Source organism: Patagioenas fasciata, chromosome 14, assembly GCF_037038585.1.
Source record: "Patagioenas fasciata isolate bPatFas1 chromosome 14, bPatFas1.hap1, whole genome shotgun sequence".
Classification (NCBI taxonomy): Eukaryota; Metazoa; Chordata; class Aves; order Columbiformes; family Columbidae; genus Patagioenas; species Patagioenas fasciata.
The window spans coordinates 2,774,260-2,797,870 of NC_092533.1; the positions used below are offsets into that span (position 1 = coordinate 2,774,260).

General features: G+C 48.7%; 1 protein-coding gene and 1 long non-coding RNA gene across 4 annotated transcripts in view; one reads left to right on the forward strand and one right to left on the reverse strand.

Moving 5' to 3' along the window:
* Window positions 1–23,611, forward strand: part of LOC139829100 (uncharacterized) — a 246,006-nt gene that overhangs the window by 17,186 nt on the left and 205,209 nt on the right. The window lies entirely within an intron of this gene.
* On the reverse strand, window positions 10,414–22,776 carry STC2 (stanniocalcin 2). The gene is made up of 4 exons (XM_065849108.2): window positions 22,450–22,776; window positions 20,104–20,246; window positions 17,422–17,633; window positions 10,414–14,038 (listed from the first exon to the last, which is right to left on the reverse strand). The coding sequence occupies exons 1-4, from the start codon at window positions 22,601–22,603 to the stop codon at window positions 13,645–13,647; spliced, it is 903 nt and encodes a 300-aa protein (XP_065705180.1). The 5' UTR covers window positions 22,604–22,776; the 3' UTR covers window positions 10,414–13,644.

A 23,611-nucleotide genomic window follows, 5' to 3' on the forward strand; every position in this document is an offset into this window, starting at 1 on the left:
CAGAACAGGGAAATGTGGCTCTGCCAGAGCTGCTGGGTCTCAGAGCCAGGGTGTGCAGCAGGGATTGCTGCTGGAGGACAGGGCCTTCCCTGCTAAGTCTGTGCTGGTGGCTGTGGGTGGGTGCAGCGGTACAGGGGAAGGACCCCCGGCTGCCTTGGGGTGGGCTGTGGGTGCATCGAACCTGCACCGATTCCTCCTGCCCAGAGAAAGCAGACTCACTGGTGATCCCTCCATCTCCAGTCCGCACTGCAGATACGGGGGTGGAATATGGGATCAGGAAATATCGGTGGAAATTCTTTATCTGCCTTTGTCATATTTCTGTGCTTTTTTCTTTGTCGTGCACAGGAGAAGGGTTGGTATGTATCTGTGTGATTAAAATCGCTGACGTTATCAGGTTTAAATCAGGATGTTCATGTCGTGAATCCCAGTCCCGCTCCGGACTGATGTGGGTTTTAGTTATTTTTGTGCAGAACTCGTGGTTCACACTTTCGGGATTGTTTGCACTCAGACTTTCTGGCTAATGTGCTCCAGTGGATCTAGTGGCAGCAGTTTATAACATGACTGCCCGCAGTTCCCCACCTTGTGTTCTTGTGGGACAGGACGAGCCGCACTTCGAGGTCTCCAGCCCACCAGCTTGTTTGTTGGGGAACAAACTGACCTTTGTCAGTGGTTTAAGCGGAGGTAACAAACTCCTCTCTGGAGCTCCTGAGATGTAGGTGTGTGTCCCTTGGTGCTGGTTTTGCTTTAGGAGTGGCGACCATCAGCAAGTCACAGCCAAATCCTTTGGGCATCCTAAACAGGCCTGCCCTGGCTGATCAGAGGACAGAGGTCAGAACCCTAAACACAGCCCTTGCACTACATTTGTTCTGGTTTTTACCATATCTGTACCCATTTACTACACAGTTATACAACTTATGTTTATTCAGATTCTCAGGGAGAGACTTTAATACGTAAGAAATCGAGGCACAGCACCTTTTAAAAAAGATTTTTGGCCAACCTTTTTTTTTGTGTGATGTATCTTAAAATGTATCAGGATCAAAATGGGAATTCAGAAAAGAAATCGCAAGAAGGAATTATCTAAATGAAATTGTTTGATGTATCAAATACACGTGAAAAACCAAGTAAGTATATAGAGGCCTGTTCTGCGTGTAAAGTTGTCGTATTAAAGTGGGTTAAATGAGGCACTTTTGCTGGTTGGGGTCTTCAAGATTTTATTACTAGCAGCGTGCATTTTGAAATACTTTTTCATGGCTAGAAGAGGAAAAGAGACTTTCCTGCTTTTCGAGTCATTAATAAACACCTGAATGATAAAGTACCTCAATCAAGCTGATTGAGCTAATCAGAATGAACAATTCTGATTGTTTTTTTCCATACTTTCACTAACGGTTATTTCCATCAGAAGCTCATTGAGCTTTTCGACATGGTCTGGTTGTGGTCTGTGGCTTCTACCATTTCAGCAGTTTCCTTTAAAATGCTGTCATCAGCTATGATTTGTGAATTTTTTACTCTATAGTGCAAAGCATTTATACAGATTACAGCGGAAGTTTGATTGTATTTCTAACGTAATTTAAAATATATGTAGGTGAAATTTAAAAAGAAAATTCATTAAGAATAAGTTAATGTTTATCTACACCGAGAGCACCCACTGGCTGTCTATACATTACCCAGCAGGTTGCTTTTACACTGACACTGGTTTTGTTGATGACATTGGCCTTGACTGGGTATGATGTCTTCTTTTCTGTTCTCATCCTCATGACATCTCTTCATCAAGCACATGGCTCTTAAGAGTTGCTGCGAGGGGTTTGGACCTTTCTCTTCAGAGCCCACATGATGCTGCTTCCAAATACTGGCTGGAATCATTTCCCCAGCACAGAGAGTTGAGTTCTTGCATGAGGAGACAGCCTGGCCTGGGACGTTAAGCACGGCTCTTGGATAACCCTGTGGTCCACTGTGCAAACATAGGTGTTCTACTTGGCCTCCAGTGGCTGCTCCAGAAGGCCACTTGTCTCCAGAAGGTCCAGGGTCATGCCTGCCAGCCCCAGGGGATGTCTTGCACAACCTCACACATATCACCTGGCTCCTGACACCTATATTTTGGTAACAACCCCGTTCTATCTCACACCAGACGTTGCTGTTGTTCTGCTGCTTGCTCTTGAGCAAGCCACTTCTCCTTTCATCCCTTGCTGCGGCTGTTTTGAGCGTCACCTCCTCGGTCCGTGGACTCTTGTACCATGTATTTACTTGGAACTGAGGAGGAATAACAAGAGTAATAATCATGTGGTCCAGACCGACTTGCCAACCGCAGCAGGTCCAACAGGTCCAACTGGCCGCGTACATGCGTGGCAGGGCAGGGCTCGGGCTCCTGCGGGGGCAGCTTGCCCAGAATTCACGCTCATTTGAAGCTGAGGTGCCCAATGTCAACAGGGCACTGTAAGGGATGGGCAGGGAGGACCAGAAGATGGGTGGCTGGGTGCAGGAGTAGCAGAGGATGTGGTGGCAGCGGAGGTGGATTTATCAGTGCTTTGGCTTTCCTCTCCCTTCCTGCTGGACAAACACATCCCTTTGCTCCTGAGGCAGAGATTTCAGGGCCCAGAGCAGCCTCCCTCCTGCGCTATGCTGTGTGCGCTAAGTCTCATTAGCAGCTCATTAGTAGTACTTCCTCTCTTTAAAATTATTTTTTGTTTAAACTTATTGAGCCTTCTACACACAGCAAGTGGCAAGCAGAGTCAGTGGAAGAGCAGGGGTAAATGACTCTGGAGTAATTTCTTTACTGTCTGTGCCTTCCTCGTCTGCTCAGTCTTTTCTTGCAGATGTCCCTCCTTGGGGAAGGGATGAGTTGAGTTTGTCCCTTGCCATCCACCCACAGTGATTCTGTTCAGCAGTAAGCAGAAACAGGTTTACTCCTCAATTTCTTACGAAACTCCTTTAAGAGGAAATTGGGAGTCAGCTAAGGGTTCCCATTTGCCTTGGCTTCTTTCCATATCTTCTGTGTTCTTTCTTTTTGAATATTCCTATACTTACCCTTCTGTTTGTTATTTCCTCCTTCTTTGTGTTTTTTTCCGCTCTTCTTTCTCCCCCTTTCTCTCTGTCTCTCTCACTGCTGGGTATTCTGAGCACTGACAGCAGCCGCTGGGAGCTGGAATCCAGGGAGATAACAGCATTGCCATGAGAATCAGGCTGCTCAGCTACAATTAGCCCTGCTGATATCTTTCACCTGGACAGAGCTGCCTTATCGTCGCTACTTCTTGGAAAATGAAGGGTCACAGATAGTGATCACAGATAGCATGACTCTGGCATTTCCCTCTGCTTTTCATGCTGCTGCAATCCCTTTTTGGCTCCCTTCTCTGCATGATTAGTTTTGCATCTCTCTCGTTCAGCTGTGCTGCTGTCAGATGGAAAGCAGGCACCAAAGCTTTCCAAAGGCTGGATGGCTGAAACAGAGACCCTGCGTCGATTCACCTGATGCGAGCGACAGCATACGTCCGTGAATCCGGGGTGCTTCTGAAGTTCAAAGCCAGAAATAAAACAACGTGTCAGGGCCCCAAAACCTCCTTATGGTAAAATGTTGCCCTGTTTTTCAAACTATGGAGAAGGGCGCAAGGCAGAGCCAGCTGGGCTTGTTGATGTTGGGCTGATCCACCCACCCTTCTCCTGGCTGATTGCACAGTTCCTGACTAGCAATGTGAAGATATTGGCAAATGCTCCCACAGCTTTTTTTTTTCCACCATGGATGGGCTTTAATAACTATTTTTTGAGCCTGAAGACACTGGGTTTGTCCTTTGTGGCCTTTGGTTTGATGGTAAGTCCACCTACCTGGTAAAAAGAGACCAAAGCAGTTAAAGACAGTCACGGCTTTGCATCCCTCCTTTCTTCTGATAGCTTTCTTTCTATTTGACTTATGAATACAGCTCTGCAATGGGAATAAACCCTAACTTCTTATCTTTTGGAGCCTGGATGCATCTGAAGTACAGAACAAGCTTAGCAGCAGGGCCACACGTAGCAGAGATGGCTCTTTGTGTGTCGTCTTTCTCCTTACTTTTCAATAGCTTAGAGACACAATTAGTGTTGTTAGAAACCTGTCAGGGTGAAGTCAGATATTAGGTACAGAGATACTGAAATTAAACTAATGGCACTTTGTCATAATTGGAAGAGAAAACCTAGACCTGCAGGGGGAATTGGTGCCTCACTGTTCTACGAAGCCAGCCCACAGGACAGGGGCAGGGATGACTATTGATGTATTTTCTCCCTCTCTTTCCTCCTCTGGTTTTGCTTCAGATTTGCTCCATTTGCAGACAGTACTGAGTGGGAATCGGCACCACCCTATGAACAAAAACTGATGTTTCTCGGATTATTTTTCCTTTGCCACCTTTTCCTGTGATCTGGTTGGGCTCTAGGTCCTTTTTGCCACTCAGGACAAGGGTATTTCAGCCTCAGTTGGAGCCTGTTGTACTATTACTGCTAGTAGCAGCATGTTATCTAACTGCACGCTCTGTTACTGTCACCTGTGAACTGATGCCATGAGCATCACAGACCCCGCTGAATCTTCTCAGTTGCTCAGTGACATACATCCAGTTGGGATGCACCACATCAACATCTTTTGGTCAGCAGGAGCATGCAGTTTGGAGCCAGCTGCTTTTTCAGTGATTTGGGTGGGTTGTGAGATTGCAATCTGAGTTATTTGTTATTGATCCAATGCCAGATATCATAGTGGGGGCACCAGCCCCATGTCAGGCAGCTGCAGTGTTGCCCACCCCACATGAGGGTCCCTAAGCCTGGCCCTGTTGTATTTCTGCAGGAGGATCGAGCTGTGTTTGTGGGGGTGTGTTTCACGGAGCGTATTAGAGCGTAGTTTCGGTTTTCCATTGCAGCCTCTGCCCCCTCTGTACTCTCTGTGCCTCGTGCTGGTGGAGAACGTGACCCTGCTGCTCACCATCCCCTCCAACCTTAGTCCCGAAAGACAAAAACATAGGTGAATCGCCAGAGGAGCGTGAATCCAATAAGTTGCGACATTTGTGTGTTTATCTGACCTTCAACGTTTACAAATTTGGCTGGCAGTCTCCTGAGAGAGGGTTTGACCAATTTATTGGTCAATTGGACCTTAATGCTCTTCTTGTTTCTGGTCAGTCTGTCAATACTGAAGAACAGCTTGTTCCAAGCAAGCTCCTAAATGAGTTTGTGTGTTCAAATGGCATCAACATGTATTCTCAGTACTGTCTCCAGGTCCTTTTTTTACTCCACCCATTCAAGTTTTTGACTTTTAACCTATTGCTTAGAATAACTGCTCTGTTTTCTTAAATAAATGGTATCATCCCGCTACTGTCTTTATTGGGAGGGTCTAGCGAGCCTTTTCCTCTTTGAAGCAGGGCTGATCGCTTTTCCAGGCTGTACTAAAGTTGTGCTACGTGGTCAACAGAAGAGAGAGGCCATTATGTCTAGGGCGGCCAGAATTCGAGCAGTATGGTATATAATATCATAGAGCCTAGTAAACTTTATTACAGGTTTTTAAAAGCAGACTTTAAGTTTTATCTTTGTCATATTTCAAAGTGTCTCATAGAATTCTGGATGTGTTGAAAGACACTATGGATTGCCTGCTCTTCCACGGTTTGCAAACGGTCTGTGCTTAGGGAACGCTGCAAAAAAAAACCCCTGTGCATCAGATCCAGGCATTTATGAATGTGACATGTTTGAGAACAGATTATTTTCAGCCTTGGCTATTTTCTGATTTTGTTTACACTATTCCTGGGCAGTCTATGCAGTCAGGAAAGTTTCAGTGATTCCTCTCTCCAGCAGGAGCCTAATCCTAATGTCCTACTATTATCAATAAGATGTTTTACCAGAGGCTTTGGCGAACCCAAGATTTGGCCTTTAATTATTATCCAAGGCTCATTCCCCGGTCCTGGATCACTGGCTGTGGCCAGTTTTCGCTGGTCCATGTCATGCAGATAGCCACAAAATACATCTCCTCTTCCAGGAATGTGCAGAGTCAGTCGGCCACTGCCGTGGGCTGCCCGGACCCTCGGGAGCCCTCTCTTGCTGCAGAGCAGTTTCAGCTTCTCCGGGCACCCTCTGCCCCCCCAGGGCATCCTGGCTGCTCCAACTCCTTCCTTCTATATTGGCCAAAATGCTTTCGATGGGCTTCTGCAGACTCATCCTTGGTTAGTGTTGACTTTGGGACCAGCAAGTGTAGGTGGTGGATGCGAGAGGAAAACACGTAATTGCTGTGATTAGTGTTCAGAAGCATCTTGTACGGTGAGTAATGCTGAGTGCACAGGTAGACGCTATTTCATTTTCTGCATGCGCAGGCAAAGGACAACATTTCCATCTCCCAATGGTGATGGAAACTTTTTGGCCAGGACTCCCCTTCTGTGATATATGCATCAGTAGCCCCAAGGTTGGGACTTGCTGACAGCTAGGAGCTACTGCAATGATAAATAATAATAATAATAATAAAATTTTGAAGAAGACTTAAAGTGTGTGCACTGCACCCCTCTGCAAACCGATTTCATAGTGGCTCGATTTCTTGTCAGTTTAACAAAATGCTGAATGTGCATAGTTCCTCTTCATTTTATCTTAAAATAGGACATCTAAAAAAGGCACTCTGTAGGCCTTTCCCAGTCTCTCCTGGCTGTCAGCTTTCACTGAGCTTCCCCACACCTCCCACTGCATTTTTCTCCAGGGTAGGAAGAGACTCTGCAATGTAAGTGGGATTATTCATGGGTGACAAATGTAGCCCGTTGTGATTGCAGGGTAGAGAAAAGCAGATACAAACTGCAGAAAATTTGAAAAATGGAAGTGGGGTTTACAGAAGGGATTACGTGCCATAATGTCTTCGATACCAGAGGGCTGACCCTGTGCTGTGTTAAAATGCAGCCTGGTTTTAGCCTTTCCATAAACTGCTGGTTTGAACGACACCGGGGAAGCTGGCACTGTCTGTGCCATGAGGGCAATTTGGTTTTGCACCATATTTCAACACTATTGAGGTTCCTTTTTGGAACCGCGTGTTTGACCTGATCTCTGCTGTGTCACCGGAGCCACCGGGATGCACATCAGTGCAGTCCAGCCTGCTGACTGCAGCGCCACTGCCCCTGCGCCGCTACTTTCCAGCAATGGAGGAATACCCTTAAAAAAGCTGTATCCCCGTCTATGTGGAGAACCTCACAGCAGCCTCTCCAAAGATGACTTCTTATTTTAGAAGAATTTCTAAATAAACTCCAACCCACATTTTTATAAGAGAGGATGGTATTTGCAGAAAAGGTCAAGGCTATAACAGCCGGCATCCTCGGAGATCGGAATTCTCAGCCCCTGCAGCTTCCCATAATTTGTCATGTCTTTAAACCCTCAAGTCCCCATTTTGCATTCCTGATCAAGAAAGACATGAGGTTTTGATTTCAGAATGAAATGCTCCACTGGCTGGGATGTTTTTCCCTAAAGAAAATGTACAGAAACAAAAATTGTTAGGATTTCACTAATTATATGGTTACGCTCAGCCCCAACCCAGGGGAGCAGACCTGGAAGGGACCTTGTGGAGGCATCAGTGTGGCTCCTGCCTCCGGGGAGGTCCAGCTGCACCCCTTTGCATCCCTTCTTCACTATTCAACCTTCCTTCTGGTTTTTGCTTGGTCACAGTGCAGGTGACTGTGATGGCTCTGGGTGATGCAGGCTGCCTGGTGTTGCTCAGGGCTCCAGATCTGCTCTATTTGTTGCTGGGGAAGCATGCAGCAACTGCTGACTTTAGCAGGTGTGAGAGAAGTCTTTCCTGCGAGAGTCTGCAGGGAGAGCGTGGAAGCACGAACAGAACTAGCAGTGAAAACTGAGTGGGATTTGTGTTTCTGGTGAGGTGTCAGGAAATAGCTTTGAAAATGCATTGCTGAGAGGCTTCCCAGCAAACTTTAACTATTCCCTCACCTGGGAAGATCGCTGCGATAAATCCGTCAGGCGTGACGCAGCAGAGCTGCCCGTATGCCCGAGCAAGCCAGTATCTGGAATTAATTTTGTTCCTTTGGGAGGCTAGACAGGAAGCCTGTAGAAGAACAAATCCAAATGGACCACATGAGCGGATCTTGGTGGGATTTGTTCATTTGGATCGTACCTGTGTACGGACATGCATTCGCAATTTGAATTGCCTTGATTTGGTTTTCCTTACCTCGCTTGTAAAGTGACTTGGACCAACGGCTGACTCCAGTCCTGAAGCAGACTTGCACGCCGGTATTAAATCTATCTTAAGTTACGCACTGCTCTGGGTTGTGCAATGCAGAATCCCTGCTCTGCAGTCAGTTTTAGGGCTTCTTTTTCTCTCTGTGCTACTGTACTTTTTAACGTCAGCACTCTGTTAGTTACTGTGCTGTCCTGTGAGACGTGATGCCCTAAGGGAAGGTGAGGGTCACTTCTTCACTTTTTTTTCGCCACTTTTTGGAGCAGAATGCGGTCTCACCACTTTACGCATCAGGAGATGAAAAATAACTTTTCTAGTTGAAATTGCAAGGGGGATGGTAGAGCGCAGAATGCAGTTACCTGAGCTGCATCATAGCCATGGACTGGACCAGCTCCCGCACAGAAATGCAGTGGGGTCTCCAATGCTGATGAGGGTCCAACACCAGCACAAGCTGTTCCGTGGCTGTGGTCTGAGGGCAGGTTGGCCTGAGGTCACATCCCACCCAAATGTCTCCTCTCTGCTGGCAAGATGCACTTTCCCATTGGTGTTTGATGACAGCCCACGGCAGGATTATAGAGAGCTATTGCACCTAAAGGCAAAGAAATGCTACAGGTCCTAGATTACTGCATTGAGGCTTGTGAAGCCCGTCTCATCCAAAGGCTTCAACTGGATTAGTTATTTTTAAACCACACAGAAGGAGTGTTAAAAATGTGCTTTTTCATCCAAGCAGCCTTAAAAAAGATCTGTGCTTTATGTTCTGAGGTGCTTTCTCATAATTTCCCCATCCACTTGCTGCCTACACCCCAACGCTGTATGAAAATGACTTTGGAGACAACACAAAGTGCCGTTTCTGCAGATTGCTTTTTGTAAATCTGAGGATTTTGCTTTTCTCCTTTCCTGAAACTCCAGTGAGCATCTAAGATTTTGGTATCTGATCATTGCTGGGATGGTGATGGAGAGAATTACAGCTACTTTACTCACCTCTTAAATCCCTGTACAGAGCCACTGGCTGGTACTTACTGATCGATTATTGATAGGTGCCAGCGAAGAGCCAAATGGATGCCCTCCGTATTTAAGGTAAAATCTTGAAGAGGTAGCTCTTGCTATTACATGAACTAACAGGGTCTTTTTATACACGCAGGACAAAGCTTATCAGCTATTACAGCTTTTAGAAAGCGTTGCTCTTGTATTTGTTAATGGGTCTGGCTGAAATCCAGCGCTGAGGGCTGGGGCTGCCGACCCCTCGCCCGTGGGCAGGTGCAGCGACCAGCCAAGATGCTGCCCTGGCCCTTACGGGATGCACTTATGGGATGCTGAGTTGCACCTCTAGCCAGCCCGGCCGAGCAGAGCAGGGTGCCACCGCCAACCCCTCAAGGGCATTTTGTGAACCAAGATCAGCAGGGCAGGGAGGAGAAACCCATGAGGACCTGCATCACCCTACCTCCTTCCTAACCCCCATACAGACTAATTCAGAACAGGTGAGGTGGCTTGGACATGCTGCAGTCAGCTCAGTCCAGGAGAGGAGACTGAGAAGAGACCTCATGGTGGTTACATGTTCCTCGCAAGGGGAGCAGGAGAGGCAGGCGCTGAACTCTTCTCTTCAGTGACCAATTATAGAACCCAGGGAATGGCAGGAGATGTGCCAGGAGAGGTTCAGGTTGGACATTAGGAAAAGGTTCTTCACCCAGAGGTGCTGGACACTGAACAGGCTCCCAGGGAGGTGTCACAGCCCCAACCTGACAGCGTTCAAGAAGAGACTGGACAACGTCCTCAGACACACGGTGTGAACTGTGGGGTGCCCTGTGCAGGGACAGGAGTTGGACTCCATGATCCTTGTGGGCCCTTCCAGCTCAGGACATTATATGATTCTGTGATCCTGAAATGGGCTTTGTTGGAGCCCAGGAAGGTCAAGCGCTTCTGCTCCCTATGTTTTTATCCTCTAGTTTGTTCTGTGTCTCCCTTTCTGTCCTCAGACCAGCTGCCGGGTCCCAGTGGAGCAGACGAAGAGGTCTCCCTCCCCGTGGCAATGACACGCGGATGGCCAGGCCTCCCCTCCCCGGTGCACAACGGGAAGGGCTGGCCCTGTCCCCATGCCCTGCCCCAGCCGGGGCTCCTCTGCCACCGCCCAGCTGGCACCGGGGAGGGGACCCGCAGCCAGGCCACCTCTGCCCCCGGCCGCGCTGCTGGCCCGGCTTCACAGGGATTTTCTTACCCCTTATCACAGCAGCTGAAATTCCAGCCAGATAAAAGCCAGCCGCAGACTTATTCAAAACATTTATTAGTGTTTAAGGAAAATAATAGTGTGAAAGGTACAGAGCTTTGTCTAAAGCCATATGCATTTTCTTTTTTACAAGCTTATTTGGCTGCAAATTCTACGTGAGACAAAACTAGTATGTTTTTCTCCCAGAGATTTGGAATTAAGGACAGTTTGTCTTTTTTTTTATTTTATTTTTCCTTTTTCTTCCCTCTTTTTTCCTTCCAGTTCAGCACTCTAAGTCAGGACAGCATTTTCCAGGGTTTACTGATCTCTTTTCCCAGTAGGCATTTTCCTTCTCCCAGTATTTTCATTCCAGAACAAGGCTCATCCCAGATGCAAAGCAAAAAGGAAACATTCATACCTTGGCTTTTAAGCTAAACCTCCTTCATGAACAGCAAGTTCATAAGGAATGTTAATTAAAGCATCATACAGTATCTAAATGGACATTTTTTGTCTTTTTTTATAAAGAATTAAGGCTATGTAGATGTCACAATAAAATAATCTCAGGTAAAACACACCCTACTTGTTAGATATGAAAGAAGGTTTAACAATAAATAAATGATTTATGCTGTCAATAACATTATGGAACTGTATAAAACTATATTTATGCAGCTTTAAACATAAAAAAAAACATACTAGTGGCATGAATATATACAACACAGGTCATGACGTACGTTTAAATTATCATAGCCAGCAGTGTTCTTTTTTAAATGGAGACACTATAATAAATAGAAATGTTAAATATTTACAATAATAGCATATGTGGAATCAGTAGATGAACACATAAAATCTTCACACACAGAGGAAAAAAAAGTTATGCCTTATACAAAAATCCCTCCCACCGACAGCTTGCCCCCCGCTTCCCCCCCAGTCTTCATTGACTAAACAAGGGGAACATACAATTTTCCCCACAGAACGAATGACTACAAATAAAACTGTATGCATGCTGAGGTGGTACGTTGACTGAGACATTCAAGGATATGTAGATCTATACGCTTGGTTCCCATTGATGAATCAGACCTCTAGTGAGAGAGGGATCTTATTTTAGTTCAATGCAAGAACATCGCATCGGTAGCGAGGAGTTTTGTGTTTGTTGGGGTTTTTCTGGTGCTGTTGTTAAAACACTTGGATTCCCTTTTTGGTTTGAGCTCGTTCTTCACGGTGGCTGTGTCACCAAGGGGAGAGGCCGCTCGCAGGAAGCCCCCGGAGCCACGCAAGAAACCTTCTTATGGTGCCACCAACAGCCGTTGAGTTTGTGAGCAGAGGAGCTGCCCAACAGCGAGAGGTTTGAGCCCACCCGTGGGGGACAGCCCGGGTGTCCCACCCGTGGGACGGCTGCACGCTGGCACTGCCAGGAGCTCTGCTCCTTGGGTCAGCATGGTCTTCACCACTGCACCACCTGGCCAGATCTCACCTCCTCCCAGTTCAGCCGAATGAGAATTTTGTTACAGAACTTAGCTAAAATCAAGCAGGATCAAGGTCACTTCTTTAAACGATGACCTGGTGATCGCATAGAGACACTTTCTCAACTTAGCGGTCCTCTCTTGCTTCCTACACGGCTTCTGTTAGAAGCAATGCCTATAACTTCTGCAGGTGGATAAATGCATTAAACCCTGACTATAGCTATTAAGAGCTGTGTTCAGTTAGCAGGAACTCAAATCCGAGTTGGAAATTGTAGCCAAATTCCAACACCCTCTACTGTTTCTACAGCTTCTTCCCACCATGTGATAAGACGTACGTTAGTTCACTGGGTACGTTCTGTCTGTACTGAACTGCCTTCCTGCCCCCACAGCTTTCCTCCCCAACTAAATGAGAAGGCTCAAGTCCCTGTTGTGATTCCCATTTTCCAAGAAAACCCACTTTTTCTCTAGAAGAAGCTGAAGAGCTCGTCCTTCTGTCCCTGTGGATGCTGTAACCTCCATTCCCAGTACAGTATCTGGGGATACAGGATTGCACATCTGCAACCTGAGAATTACAGTTGCATAGGGGGGAGGAAAGATATGTCCAAACACCTCATTCACACTTAAAACTGCTTAGAGACAATAAGCTCTTGACAGTTTCCATCTTTAGTAACTCATTCTGCAGAGGCTGGGGGTCCTTATCTGCATGACAATTTAAAAAACACCAAGTCAACCTCCCACTCCTTATCTTTGGCATCTGGATAAACCACAGCTGATAGGCATATTATGGTGGGGCTCCACGTCCCAGCAAACGGCACCACGTTGCTGCTAAAGAGAGATTTCTGATGGGCTATCAACACAGCCCTACAGAAGAACTAAGTACATGGGGTCCTTTGCTGTCTGAACCTTCACCCATCCTTTAACCTTGGGCTGTCCATAGGGGTGGAGGAAATGTATCGCTGAGTGAGCAGGAGTAAGCAGAGAATATGCACAGGATTTTTAGAGGTCCATGAACATATTCTGGGGAGCCCTCCATACTGTGCAAGTCTTAACAGTCACATCGCCTTGTTTGGAAGCTGGCTACTCGCCTTTGATATGTTGAAGTGACTGGATTAGCAAGTGTCGAGTTATGCAGTGGTTAAAAAAACCAACCAAACAAACAGGGGGCACTTAAAGTAGGCAGCATCACCCAGATGGGAACAATGGCTCAGAAGTTATTTGAGAGGGAAGCGGTGCAGCTCCAGACCACACGGTTCCTGTGTGAGAGAGGGGGTAGCTATTTCGTTAGAGAGCATCACACAGAGAGCCTTGAGCTCCTGCGTTCTCAGCCACAGGCAGAAACCAAATCCCCCTGGAACTCAGCCATCTGCTGTCGGGCTGCGCCCTAAACCTTTGGAGGTGCTAAGCCACAAGCAGCCACATGCAATCTCGCAGAGCCCTCTTGGAACCTTCTCCCCAGGCAAGGGGACCAAGAAAACAAACAAACAAACGAACAACAAAGCCCCAAAACAACCCAACAACCCCCAAACAAGATCCTGAATTTCAGCTCATGTCTGTTTCATAAAAAAGGGGACAAAAATTTAGTCGGAGACATTTTGCCACATCTGGTGGCTGCTCAAGTGTTGAGTTTGCTGGATCTATAACCCATTGCCACTGCTCTCCCTTTGCTACTATATACACTGTTGCTGAGGTCCATATATATCTTGCAATGCCCTGTGCTTGACCTCTGAATGGGAAATGCTTTGGAATGTCCATAGACGGGAAGATGGGACTCAACGGAGGAGGTTTCCAGTGGAGGGGGAGGGATGGGGGGAATGGGGAGTTGGTGCCTTTTTTCACCTCCGGATGTCAGAGAAGTCGGACAATTCATCTGCCCGGTCCATGATCCCATGTGGCCCTTTGGGACCGTGGCCCCCAGCTTTTACCCGGGCATGGGCATTCAAGTGGCCCTTGGTACCTCTCTCTCCCTTAGATGCTCGCGAGCTCTCCCTGTGGTCAGAGTCGGCGTGGGCCAGCATGTCCCCACGGCCAGCAGCGGCTTTGGTGGCTTCACCCGACTTCTTCTCGGGAGCCAGGATGGTGTCACCGTGCGCAGTCGAGGTGCAGAAACTCAGGATGGAGCAGAGACTTCCCCAGTTCTGTTCGCATTGGGTCTGGACGCTTCTTGTTATTGCCTTTTTCACCTCCTCGCCACAGGTGAGCAGGATATTCACCAGGTCAACATACGGTCTAAAGGTAAAGGAAAGAGTGAGAAGAGTCAAAAAATGTGTAAGGGTTATCTATAAATAAACAAGCCTCACCCTCCCCGTGCACAGCACACTTTGTAGCCTTAGCCCCCTCCTCCCCACTGACTCGGCAGCCTTGTAGAGCAATTCTGCGCCATATGTTTATTATGTATATTATATACTAATTGGCCATATCGCTTTAAGAAATGCACATGCTGGCACCCCATCAAATGAAGCTTCACTCAAGTGCTCTGCCTGCCTTGATTGCTCCCCCACTGGCAATGCTCTGGGAGAACCGACATGAATATATGAGGTTTACACGCTTGGCAAATGGGGCCGTCAAACAGCACTGCTGTCCACACCTTCTGCCTCAATCGCTTTCCATGCCCCTTCATCTTTATTAGTCAAGATACACAACAAAGGAAACCTGCCGTTGTCCAGAGCCATCAGCTCCATCAAACACCTTGTTATCTCCAGGTGAGTGGCCGGTAACAGAGCACACACCGACCACAGGTCTGCAAGAGGGAGGCATTTCCTCACCTCTGCAAAGAGCAACAGATACTCAGCTAGAGGTTTTCTGGCTTTTCTCATAATCTGTAGCGTTCCCTGAAGCACCAGGTGTTGATCTCCACCACAAGCAAGATCTTATCTGGACTCAGGATCCAACCGCACAGAGCTCAGACACACAGAAATCCACTTGGATGGCACTGTTTCTTCCCACACCACGGTGTGGGGTCTTTTTTCTTCATTTTCTTACAGAATTGAGTACGGCCTTCAGTATATACCTCTTCCCAGCCAAACACGGATTCCAAATGAGCCATGGCCAAACACCACCTCTGTGCCCCCAGAGCACAACACAGCGTGAGCGCAGGCACTTCGGCCTCCTCAGCCCCAGGTCACCGAGTGCAGCAATTTTAAAATAGTTGCGGTCACAAGTTTTGTGGGTCAATATTGATGTTGCCTATTGACACAACCGCTCAGCTGCTGGCAGGCCCAGAAGGATGTGCTTAGAATTCTGTCTTCCACTGTAGGAACCACCCCTGGTGCAAGTGGGGAACGGCCTGGGGTCGGCAGTTGTGGCTGTGATCAGTGTCTGACACTACCCTGATTTTACTTTGCCCAACTGCTTAAACTCACTTGGAATGATTAATCTTGGAGAGTCACCTATTCCCCATCTCAGAATATTTCCCATGTTTGGATTGTTTCTGCCGTTTGAAAAAAAAAGGCTCCTTGGAATGCAGCAGCGAGCAATCTGCCAGGGCCTGTCACCACTTCCACCATGGCAGATCGGCCTGACCCCCACCCCAGCGCAGCTGACACAGGAGGAGCCTTCGCCACCCCGATCGCGTTCCTCAACAGGGAGAAAACAGAATAAAATAGTCACAGAACAAGCCTGAGAGCTGCCACTTGCTCCTCCGCTCTTAGTGTTTGTTTTAGACATAAAACTGAGGATGAGAGCTGAGCACGTTGCATACACAGGGATCCAGCAGGAAGAGGAAAAATATAATAGGGAAATCAGTCGCTGCAATTGGGCATAACCTTTACAAAAAAAATCTCTGGAAGAAAAAGCTTGCTGGTATGACTAAAAAGTGTCTCAGCTGCCAAATATTTCAGGTATTCAGAGTCTGCCAGAGCCCTGTGGATTAATACTGGCCCATTTCTCCTTCACTGTTTTACTTTCTGCATTTCAGCTGGCCTGACCATAGGGCCTGAACTGAGCACAAGGCTGCAAGTCAGCAGACGTGATTTTATTTCCAGCTCTGCCACACTTGCCTATTGATCTTGAACAAGTTCCTTAGTTCAAAAGCTTCAGAGATGGCCTCTAAATTTAGGGGAGGGGAGGAGGCTGGCTGGCTTCTATTTGGGGAGTCCTGCCTAGGAAAGCTAAGCTCTGACTCCACGAGATGCTGAAAATGAAGTGTAGGAAGCTCTAAACGAGATCGTGCAAATTATAGGTGTTCAGCTGAATGCTCTGTCTCTTCTCAGAGAACCCCCCAAGTGAAGCTCCCCAGAAATAAGCAGCTGCCTTTGGGCATTCCTGCTTTAGCCTGTGTGTGAAACAAGGATAACTTCTCTTTGGACAGGCCTTGGACTTTCATAGTTCTTCTCATCTCCAAATGATGCAGGGGGGAGTTAATTGGTACCAAGTACCAAATTTATAGCCTATTAACACAGCCTGAGCAGTGGCCGCTGCTTTGCAGGAGGGATCCCCGCGTCCCCTCTCCCCCAGGCAGCAGGATGCTGCTCTTTGCCCTGGCAAGGCCACGATCTGCCACCAGCCATCCCTTTGATCCCAGCCTCAGGGAATGTCCATGGAAAGGGCCTTGCTTTCAGGCCACCATGTTCAGCTCCTACGAACCACAGCAAATGATTCTGCATTTGAGAGTAAACTGGCATCCAAGTGTCTGCAACTGCAGCTGAAGTATTATTAGGGGGGTGGTTTTCAACAGCTCCTCTAGAGACCAATGAAAACCCAAGGCTAAAAGTCAAGAAGAAATAACTCTATATAAAAAAAATGATTGGTGGGATTGCAGGGGGTTTCTGTGCAGGGATGAGAAAGCATAGAGAGGCATGGTAAGAAGATGCTCTAAGGTTAAGCTTGCTGCCAGCCTTCTTGTGTGGGAGAAGTTCACCTGCAAGAAAAACAGGCTCAAGTTTTTGCATCTGTGCACAAAGAGCTGGTACAAACAGCTTGTGCCTGGTTTGTTGCTGTCATGCAGCAGCTTTGATCAATTCCAAATAGGATTCATGCCTGCCATTCCTCAGAGGGCAGCTGTGTTCCCACTCAGAGGGATGAACTCCTCAAAATCTGACTTGTGCCTTCATTCTGTACACCTCAATGTTTTATTAAAAAGCATCTGAGATTAATAAGGAATAAGATGAATGGGAGATTACCTGGGGGACTGCAGCTCTTTCAGGGACAATTAACTACAAGACATTTGAAAGTGTGTATTTAAAGAAGAAATTATCATCTTACTGACAACTTCGCACAGACCTTCTTCCCCCTTCTCCTCTAGCTGTCATCTTTAACAAGATACTGTGGTCAGGAACAGTGCCTTTGAGCTCAGAAAGCACAGAAACACTGTCAGATGGCTCTGGAAACGGCAGACATGGACACTGTATTTGCTAAAGGACCAAAGAGACAGCCAGCTCCAACTTCAACGCACTCCATTCCCTTCCACAGTCACATCCAGCCCTTTGTAAACAAACCGGTCTTCAAGGGCCCCTGTGAAGAAAGCACTGGCTTGGCCTGGTGCATGGGAAAACAAGACGTGCTTAAGGCCAGGAGGTGCAACAGCTCTTGGGCAGATGCACAGCCCGTTGGCACCGTCGTGCCCCTGGAAGGAGCTCCCACACCTCCGACTGCACCAGCGCGGAGACACTTACTCATGCTGCAGCAGGTCTTTGAAGTGAATCATCTCCACAATGACCTGGACGTTCTCCTTGGCAGCGGAGCAGAGGTCATGCTTCAGGTAGCACTCCCGCTGTAACTGGAACACCATCTCTTTAATGGCAGGGCACTTACGGCTGATGCAGCTGAATTTATGCCTCAAGGCATGAGCCTTACACTTCAGAGCGTCTTTAATGAAGGATTTTCCCTAAGAAGAAAAGAAATGGAGTAGGTCTGTATTTTTGTCCATTAAGCACAGCAGCTGATTTATGCCCAGATAGCTGCTCCTCTGCAGGACAATGTCAAGGGTTATTAGATTGCCAAGGGTACCACTTAATGTCTTTTCCCCCTCTTCTCTTTGTTTCTCTGCCCTTAAACACCATGCCAAGTTACCTGGCCTTGTTGTCCCTGGGGAGCTGCACAGACAGGGCTTCCTCCCCGGTCTATGGAGGGTTCCCTACCCCAGCAGCTGAATGCCCAACAAGGGAAAGGGCAAAAGTAAGCACCTTGAAGTAATTCAGTGCTCAAGTTACTGGCTTTGTTTGCTTCTGATCTGGCAGCACAGCAGGTTCATGGAAAGGTGAGCGCGTCCTGCCATGGCTGAGGTGCCCAGGTCCACCAGCAGACACCCACCCAGTAACTGCAAGTTAGGAGGTTTTTTTGGTTTTAAAATTAATTTGCAAACTCCTAAGACGTATACACTGTCTATATGTACCTGCCCTATTCCCAAGCTGTTGGTATTTTCTCTACTACCACTTCCTCAGAGAGGGACTCAAATCAGCACTAGTAATTATCCTTCAGTGTCCCAATGTCTGTTCGCTGCAAGAACTTGTGAGAGTAAGAAAATCAAATCAAGAAACCAAAAAAAGTAAATTGCAGGGAAGCTGCTTTTGCAGCATCTCTTTAACCACTGTTTGTGATTCCTTCATTCAGTGGCTTAGTGGGCACCAGAAACCTTTCTTTCTGCTGTCTGATAGCATGGCTGGCACACACGGTGCATGTCGCAGTCTGACAGCTCTGCTCAGATTCCTTTCGCTTTGCTGAGCAATAGGTGTGTGGAAGCCTCCTACACTGCCTCCGATCTCTTCATTAGCTTCAGGTTCTTTGACACAAGTGCTTCATGAAGACCAAGTTCTTGTTGTCCTTCATCCAAAGAGTACCCTGGCATAGCTCCACCAACATCAACTACCCTGTTGGGCCCAAACTGTTTCAAGCCAGAAATGCTTCTTGCTGATCAAAGAACTGCTTCAGTCATCATCCCTTTCTATTCCCCGTACCAAAGGCACTAACTTGCCCTTCCCCTTCAGTGGCAAACACACACAGCAGACAAATAAGGATAAAAAAAGAACATTCTTATATAAACCAAACCTGACATCAATTCTTAGGTTTCAGAGTAAGGGAAGGAGAGCAGAAAGTAGAGAACAGAAAACGGCCAGTGTTAGCCTTGTCATTTAATGCAGCCTGAAATAACTGTAGACAATACAGAGATGAGCCGTGAAAAGCCAAGTCATAGCAGAAGGTGAAGTTGCCTCCATATGAAATAAAGCTCCAGGGGTTTAACACTTATGCACTGCAGTGGAGACAGCCTGGATGTGAAATGGGCTGTATGTGATCAGCAGTATCTGGGGATCCCGGGGAACAGGCATCAATGGCTACGCTCAGCCCTTCCCAACAAGGCTTAATTCCTTGGTCAACTCTGTTCACTGAAAGAGTAATTGTGCAAAAATAAATGAGTATTTTCTGTGAGCCACTCGGAAATTAAGCTGAAGGTTTTTAGATACCCGCAGGAGAAATGATAGAAATGATTCCCGTTTTAACGGCTAGCCAGAGCCTTCGCATGTCCTTGAGAATGTGAGCCTAAAACTCTAGCACTTCAAAAGTGTTTCCTACTGGGTGGTCGCACCATCCCTCATGGAACAGGCAGGATCCTGAAGACAGCTCTACTTTATACCATACTTTTAACAGTGCCATGTAGCTGGTGCTTTTAGTCAAGTTATACTGTAAACTGCACGGCCAAGCCAAATGCCGCTGGCCTGTCGTAATGTTCTCTTCTCTCCACACTGTAATGGGAGAGTAGGTTTACAAGACATAATAACAGGATGTCTCAATGATGCATAAATGGTCTGGGGAGAAAATGAAGGAGACAAACTTAATACCGCATACCATCTAAGTAATGTATTTTAACGTCAGTGCTTGAACCAAAGCATTATTTGAATACAGCAGCTTTCAGGAGGTTGCCTGTGCTGGTTGTGGGCAAGTTGTGAGAACCAACTTTAATCACCGCGCATCGGGAAATATTTTGATACGTCTAAACGGACTGGGAGCCGAAGCTGCATTTCTGAATCGGCTTTGAACAAACCTGGTGCAGAAGCTAAAGCCACCTAGGGTTTCCAAAACCATGTTTGGCTACATTAATGTTCTGATTTAGTTATGCTGGGTACAGTAGGTGGGAGCGACTAGGGAGCTGTAGCTAGAGACAGCACGGATCCTGCTGCTCTGTTGTTGGTCTAGGGGCTTGATTCTGGACCCTTTCACAGGAAAACCTTTACTGAAGCTGCTCATGCACAAAGGTACATTTGCTCCATAATGGTAACTTTTTCCCATGTGTTAAAGAACTAAACCGCGTGCCACGTGTATATTAGAAGCAAGCAGATACGTAGTGCGTTTCACTGTGTTACCTGGGCATCAAATTTTCCAGCGTTGTGCAGGAATGTCATACAGATCTCGTGTAAGCCTCGGATCTCGCAAGAGTTGTTTTCAAAGCATTCGAACACTCCACATCCCACATCGCCAGCATTAACCAGGCAGTGCTGGATTTCGGCTAAAATGAGCATAGATTACAGTTAGTCTGAAGAACTGTTCACAGAAGTTGGTGGTGGGGAGGGTGGGGAAGGAATGAGTTATTTTGCTAACATCATCAGTTCAAAAGAAAGAAAACCCACATGACAACAGTTATCGTACCCCCAGCATGCCCACTCTTTGCAGAAATTACACCTAAACTTGGGTATATTATGTTATGAAAGTGACATCCAAGAAGCAAATGTCAAATCCACTAAGCTTACATCAAACTATTTCACTTGAGAACTGCAATGCTTTTGCATTCCTCAGGAGCAAAGGACAGGCATGATTTTGGCTGTCTGACTTGCACAAAGTCCCCCATCAAATTCAAGTGCCAAAACGAGAAGCCCATGACCCAGGCAGCTAAAATGTCTCATTTCTGGTACTTTGAGCTAGTTTCTGGCGATTTAGCGCAACGGTTTTTTACAGACCACTGGGTTTCCCCTGTTGTGATGTCCACAGAGTTAATGGCAAAACTCCCACTGATAAATAAAGTCCTTTGCACTGAGTGTTGCATAAAGCTGCAACTATGTCCTCACCTATGCAGAAATCAATTGAAAATACATATATTTATATACGTAGTACATAAAATAGATCTACTGGAGCTAGCTGTTACATATATGTTTATTCTGCCCTCTCAGATGTTATGTAATACTGTAAAAAATGCTAATACTCGCTCACCAAAAAACCCTAAAAATCTAATTCTTAACAAGACAGCTTCTGGTCCTTTATAAAAAAATGGATGTAGTAGTACTGCCAGAGAGAAGGTGGTTGCTGGAAAAGCCTGGGGATAAAGTTAAACAGGGGCAGCTTTTAGACCAGAACTGAGGATGCTAAGAATTCCTGTACCCTGTGCCCTAGTGGTACCTTTAATTAAAGCTCGCCCTTGGGAGCCAGCCTAATCCCCCTCCCGACCGCAGCATGTTTCAGACATCCCCAGCCTCCCCCTTTGCCATGCGGTCCATTTGCAAATCTTCACAGCAACTTTTCGGTCTGATTCCAACCCTCTGCAAGGCAGAGCGCAGAGCCGCGGATGGAAATGCAGAGTGTGCCGGAGTTCACACGAACCCCCGGCAGCTCGAAACCAAACCACTACAGTTTTTTTTCTTTTTTTTTTTTTCCCATTCTACCTGCCCCGAAGTGCATCTGGGGGTGGGACACGGGAGCCCCCGCATCGGCTCCTGAGATTGTCTCAGCCACACGCGAAAAAGCTGCGCAAACACACACGCACCGAGGGGGGTGGGGGGGAGGGAAGGGAGGTCTTTGTGGAGCGCTGCAGAGCGCGGAGCTGGGCTTTTTTGGGGCCGGGAGCTCAGCTGTAGTGCTTGTGTTGGCATCCGGATGCAAACCCTTTTGCCGGATCACATGTCCTGGCTCCAGCGTGCTGAGAACTGCACAGTGCCGTGATTCACATGTGGCAGTCCCTAATGGGCATTCGTGCATTCCTGCTCGTGTGTGTTTAAACACGTCTCGCAGCACTGAGTGTTAAAAAAAAAAAAAGGAAAAAAAAAAAGAAAGGGGGGGTGGGGGGGAAGGGAAAAGTCTGGAGCCCGCGGTCTCTCTTTGCACGGCTGGGAAGCGATCCAGCAAAGTGCACGCCTCAGCTCTCTCTTTCTAGACAGATAATACCCGGGGGAGGGAGCACAGGGGGCGGGAGAGGAGGAGAGAAACCCCCGGTCCGTTGCATCATTGCACGACTCCCTAGGGAGGAGGCAAAGCACCAGTCATTTCCAGCCGCTTCCCCTTCCCTCCCCGTCCCACCCCCCCCACCCCTCGACCCGGTTTCAAACGCTGCGCCGAGAAACTTTCTCCTCCCCAGCGCAGCATCCCCGCGGCGGCAGCAGCATCCCCGGGCCGGGGCCGTTCATGCTGGGCTCCCCCCGGCCCCGCTCCCCCCGGCACGGGACCGCTCGGCACCCACTTTGTGCCCGGCGAGGCGTCAGAGCCGCTTCGCCCGGAGCGCTGCCGCGGCTGTTGCAAGGGCAACACGTGCTTGGCAAAGCCGGGCTTTAAAGGTAATTAGGAGCGAGGTCTTATTTCCTCTGATGATTTACGCCTGACAGTCGGACACCGAAATAAAAACGCCTGTCATAACTCAACGCGGCCGTTTCCCCGGCGCTCCAGGAGCAGCGAGGTGGGGGTTCTCGCATCACCTTTGCACCCACCCTCCGCCGCCCTGCCCGTACCTGTGTTCTGCAGGGACAGGCGCCCCTTCTGCTGCGGGGTCCTGTCCTGCGGCCCCTCCGGCGGGTGGGTGGCCTCAGTGCCCGCCGCCGCCCGGGCGCTGGCGAGCAGCAGGAGCACCAGGGCCAGCAGCTTGCCGCGGAGCTCCGCGCACATGGTCGCGCCTTCCCCCCGCCGCCGCCGCCGCGTCCTCCCCCGCGGGGTGCCGCACCCGGGCCCAGCGCGCTTCTCGCTGCGGCCCTGCGAACCGCATGTGCCCGGCGCGGCGGCGAGCGCGGAGTGTCGGCAGAGGCGCCGGAGGGTGCCTCAAATATCCCCGCCGAGCCCCGGTGTCACTCGCATGAGGGAGCCGAGCAGGTGTCGCTCCGCGCCGCGGCCAATGGCAGCCGCCGCCCCGCTCCGACCGCCCGCCGGGGGCCGGCCCTGCCCCGCCGGCAGGTTGCAGCCTCCCGCCTCCCCCGGCCCCCCCCGGCACCGCACGGCGGGGGATGGGCGTGCGGGGGGCAGCGGGAAGGGGCTGCACCCCCGGTGGTGGCGAAGAAAGAAAAGAAGGTGAAAAAGAAAAAAAAAAAAAAGAGGTGAAAAAGCGGAATTTTGACAAGCAGGCTGCTTTGGAGGGAGGGAGGCAGCAGCGAGCGGCTGGTGCCCCCGCAGCTGCAACTTCGGGGCGCTCCAGACGCCGCTGCCCTTGCGCGGGGAGCAGCGGGGGTGCCCGGAGCCGGCTGCCCGCGCCGGCCGTCCTGCGGCACTGCCGCCCATTGCAAGACTTGATTTAAAAGAAAAAGGAAAAAAAATCTCTCCCCGAAGAAGCTTTTGCACTGACTTTCTTGGAAATCCTCCACTCCATCCATCTCCCCCTTCTCCCCCCTCCCCCATTTTTTTTTTCCCCTGGGATTTTGTACCCTGCGAGTTCCGACGGGATTTGGGCCAATTCCATCACATGTGGCGGGTTGTGCTGGGAGGGGGGGTTGTGGTACCTGAGTGCGGACCCGGCTGGGTGAGCATGGCCAGGCGCTGCATTCCTTGACACCCCCCGCCACCGGGGGAGAGCATCATCCTCGCAACCCCCCCCCCACCCTGGAGCACCCCCCGCCCCCCGCCAGGTTTGGCTGCTCCTTTCTGTTCAGTAGCTGGAGCGAGGAGAAGGACGTAGGAAAATCTCTA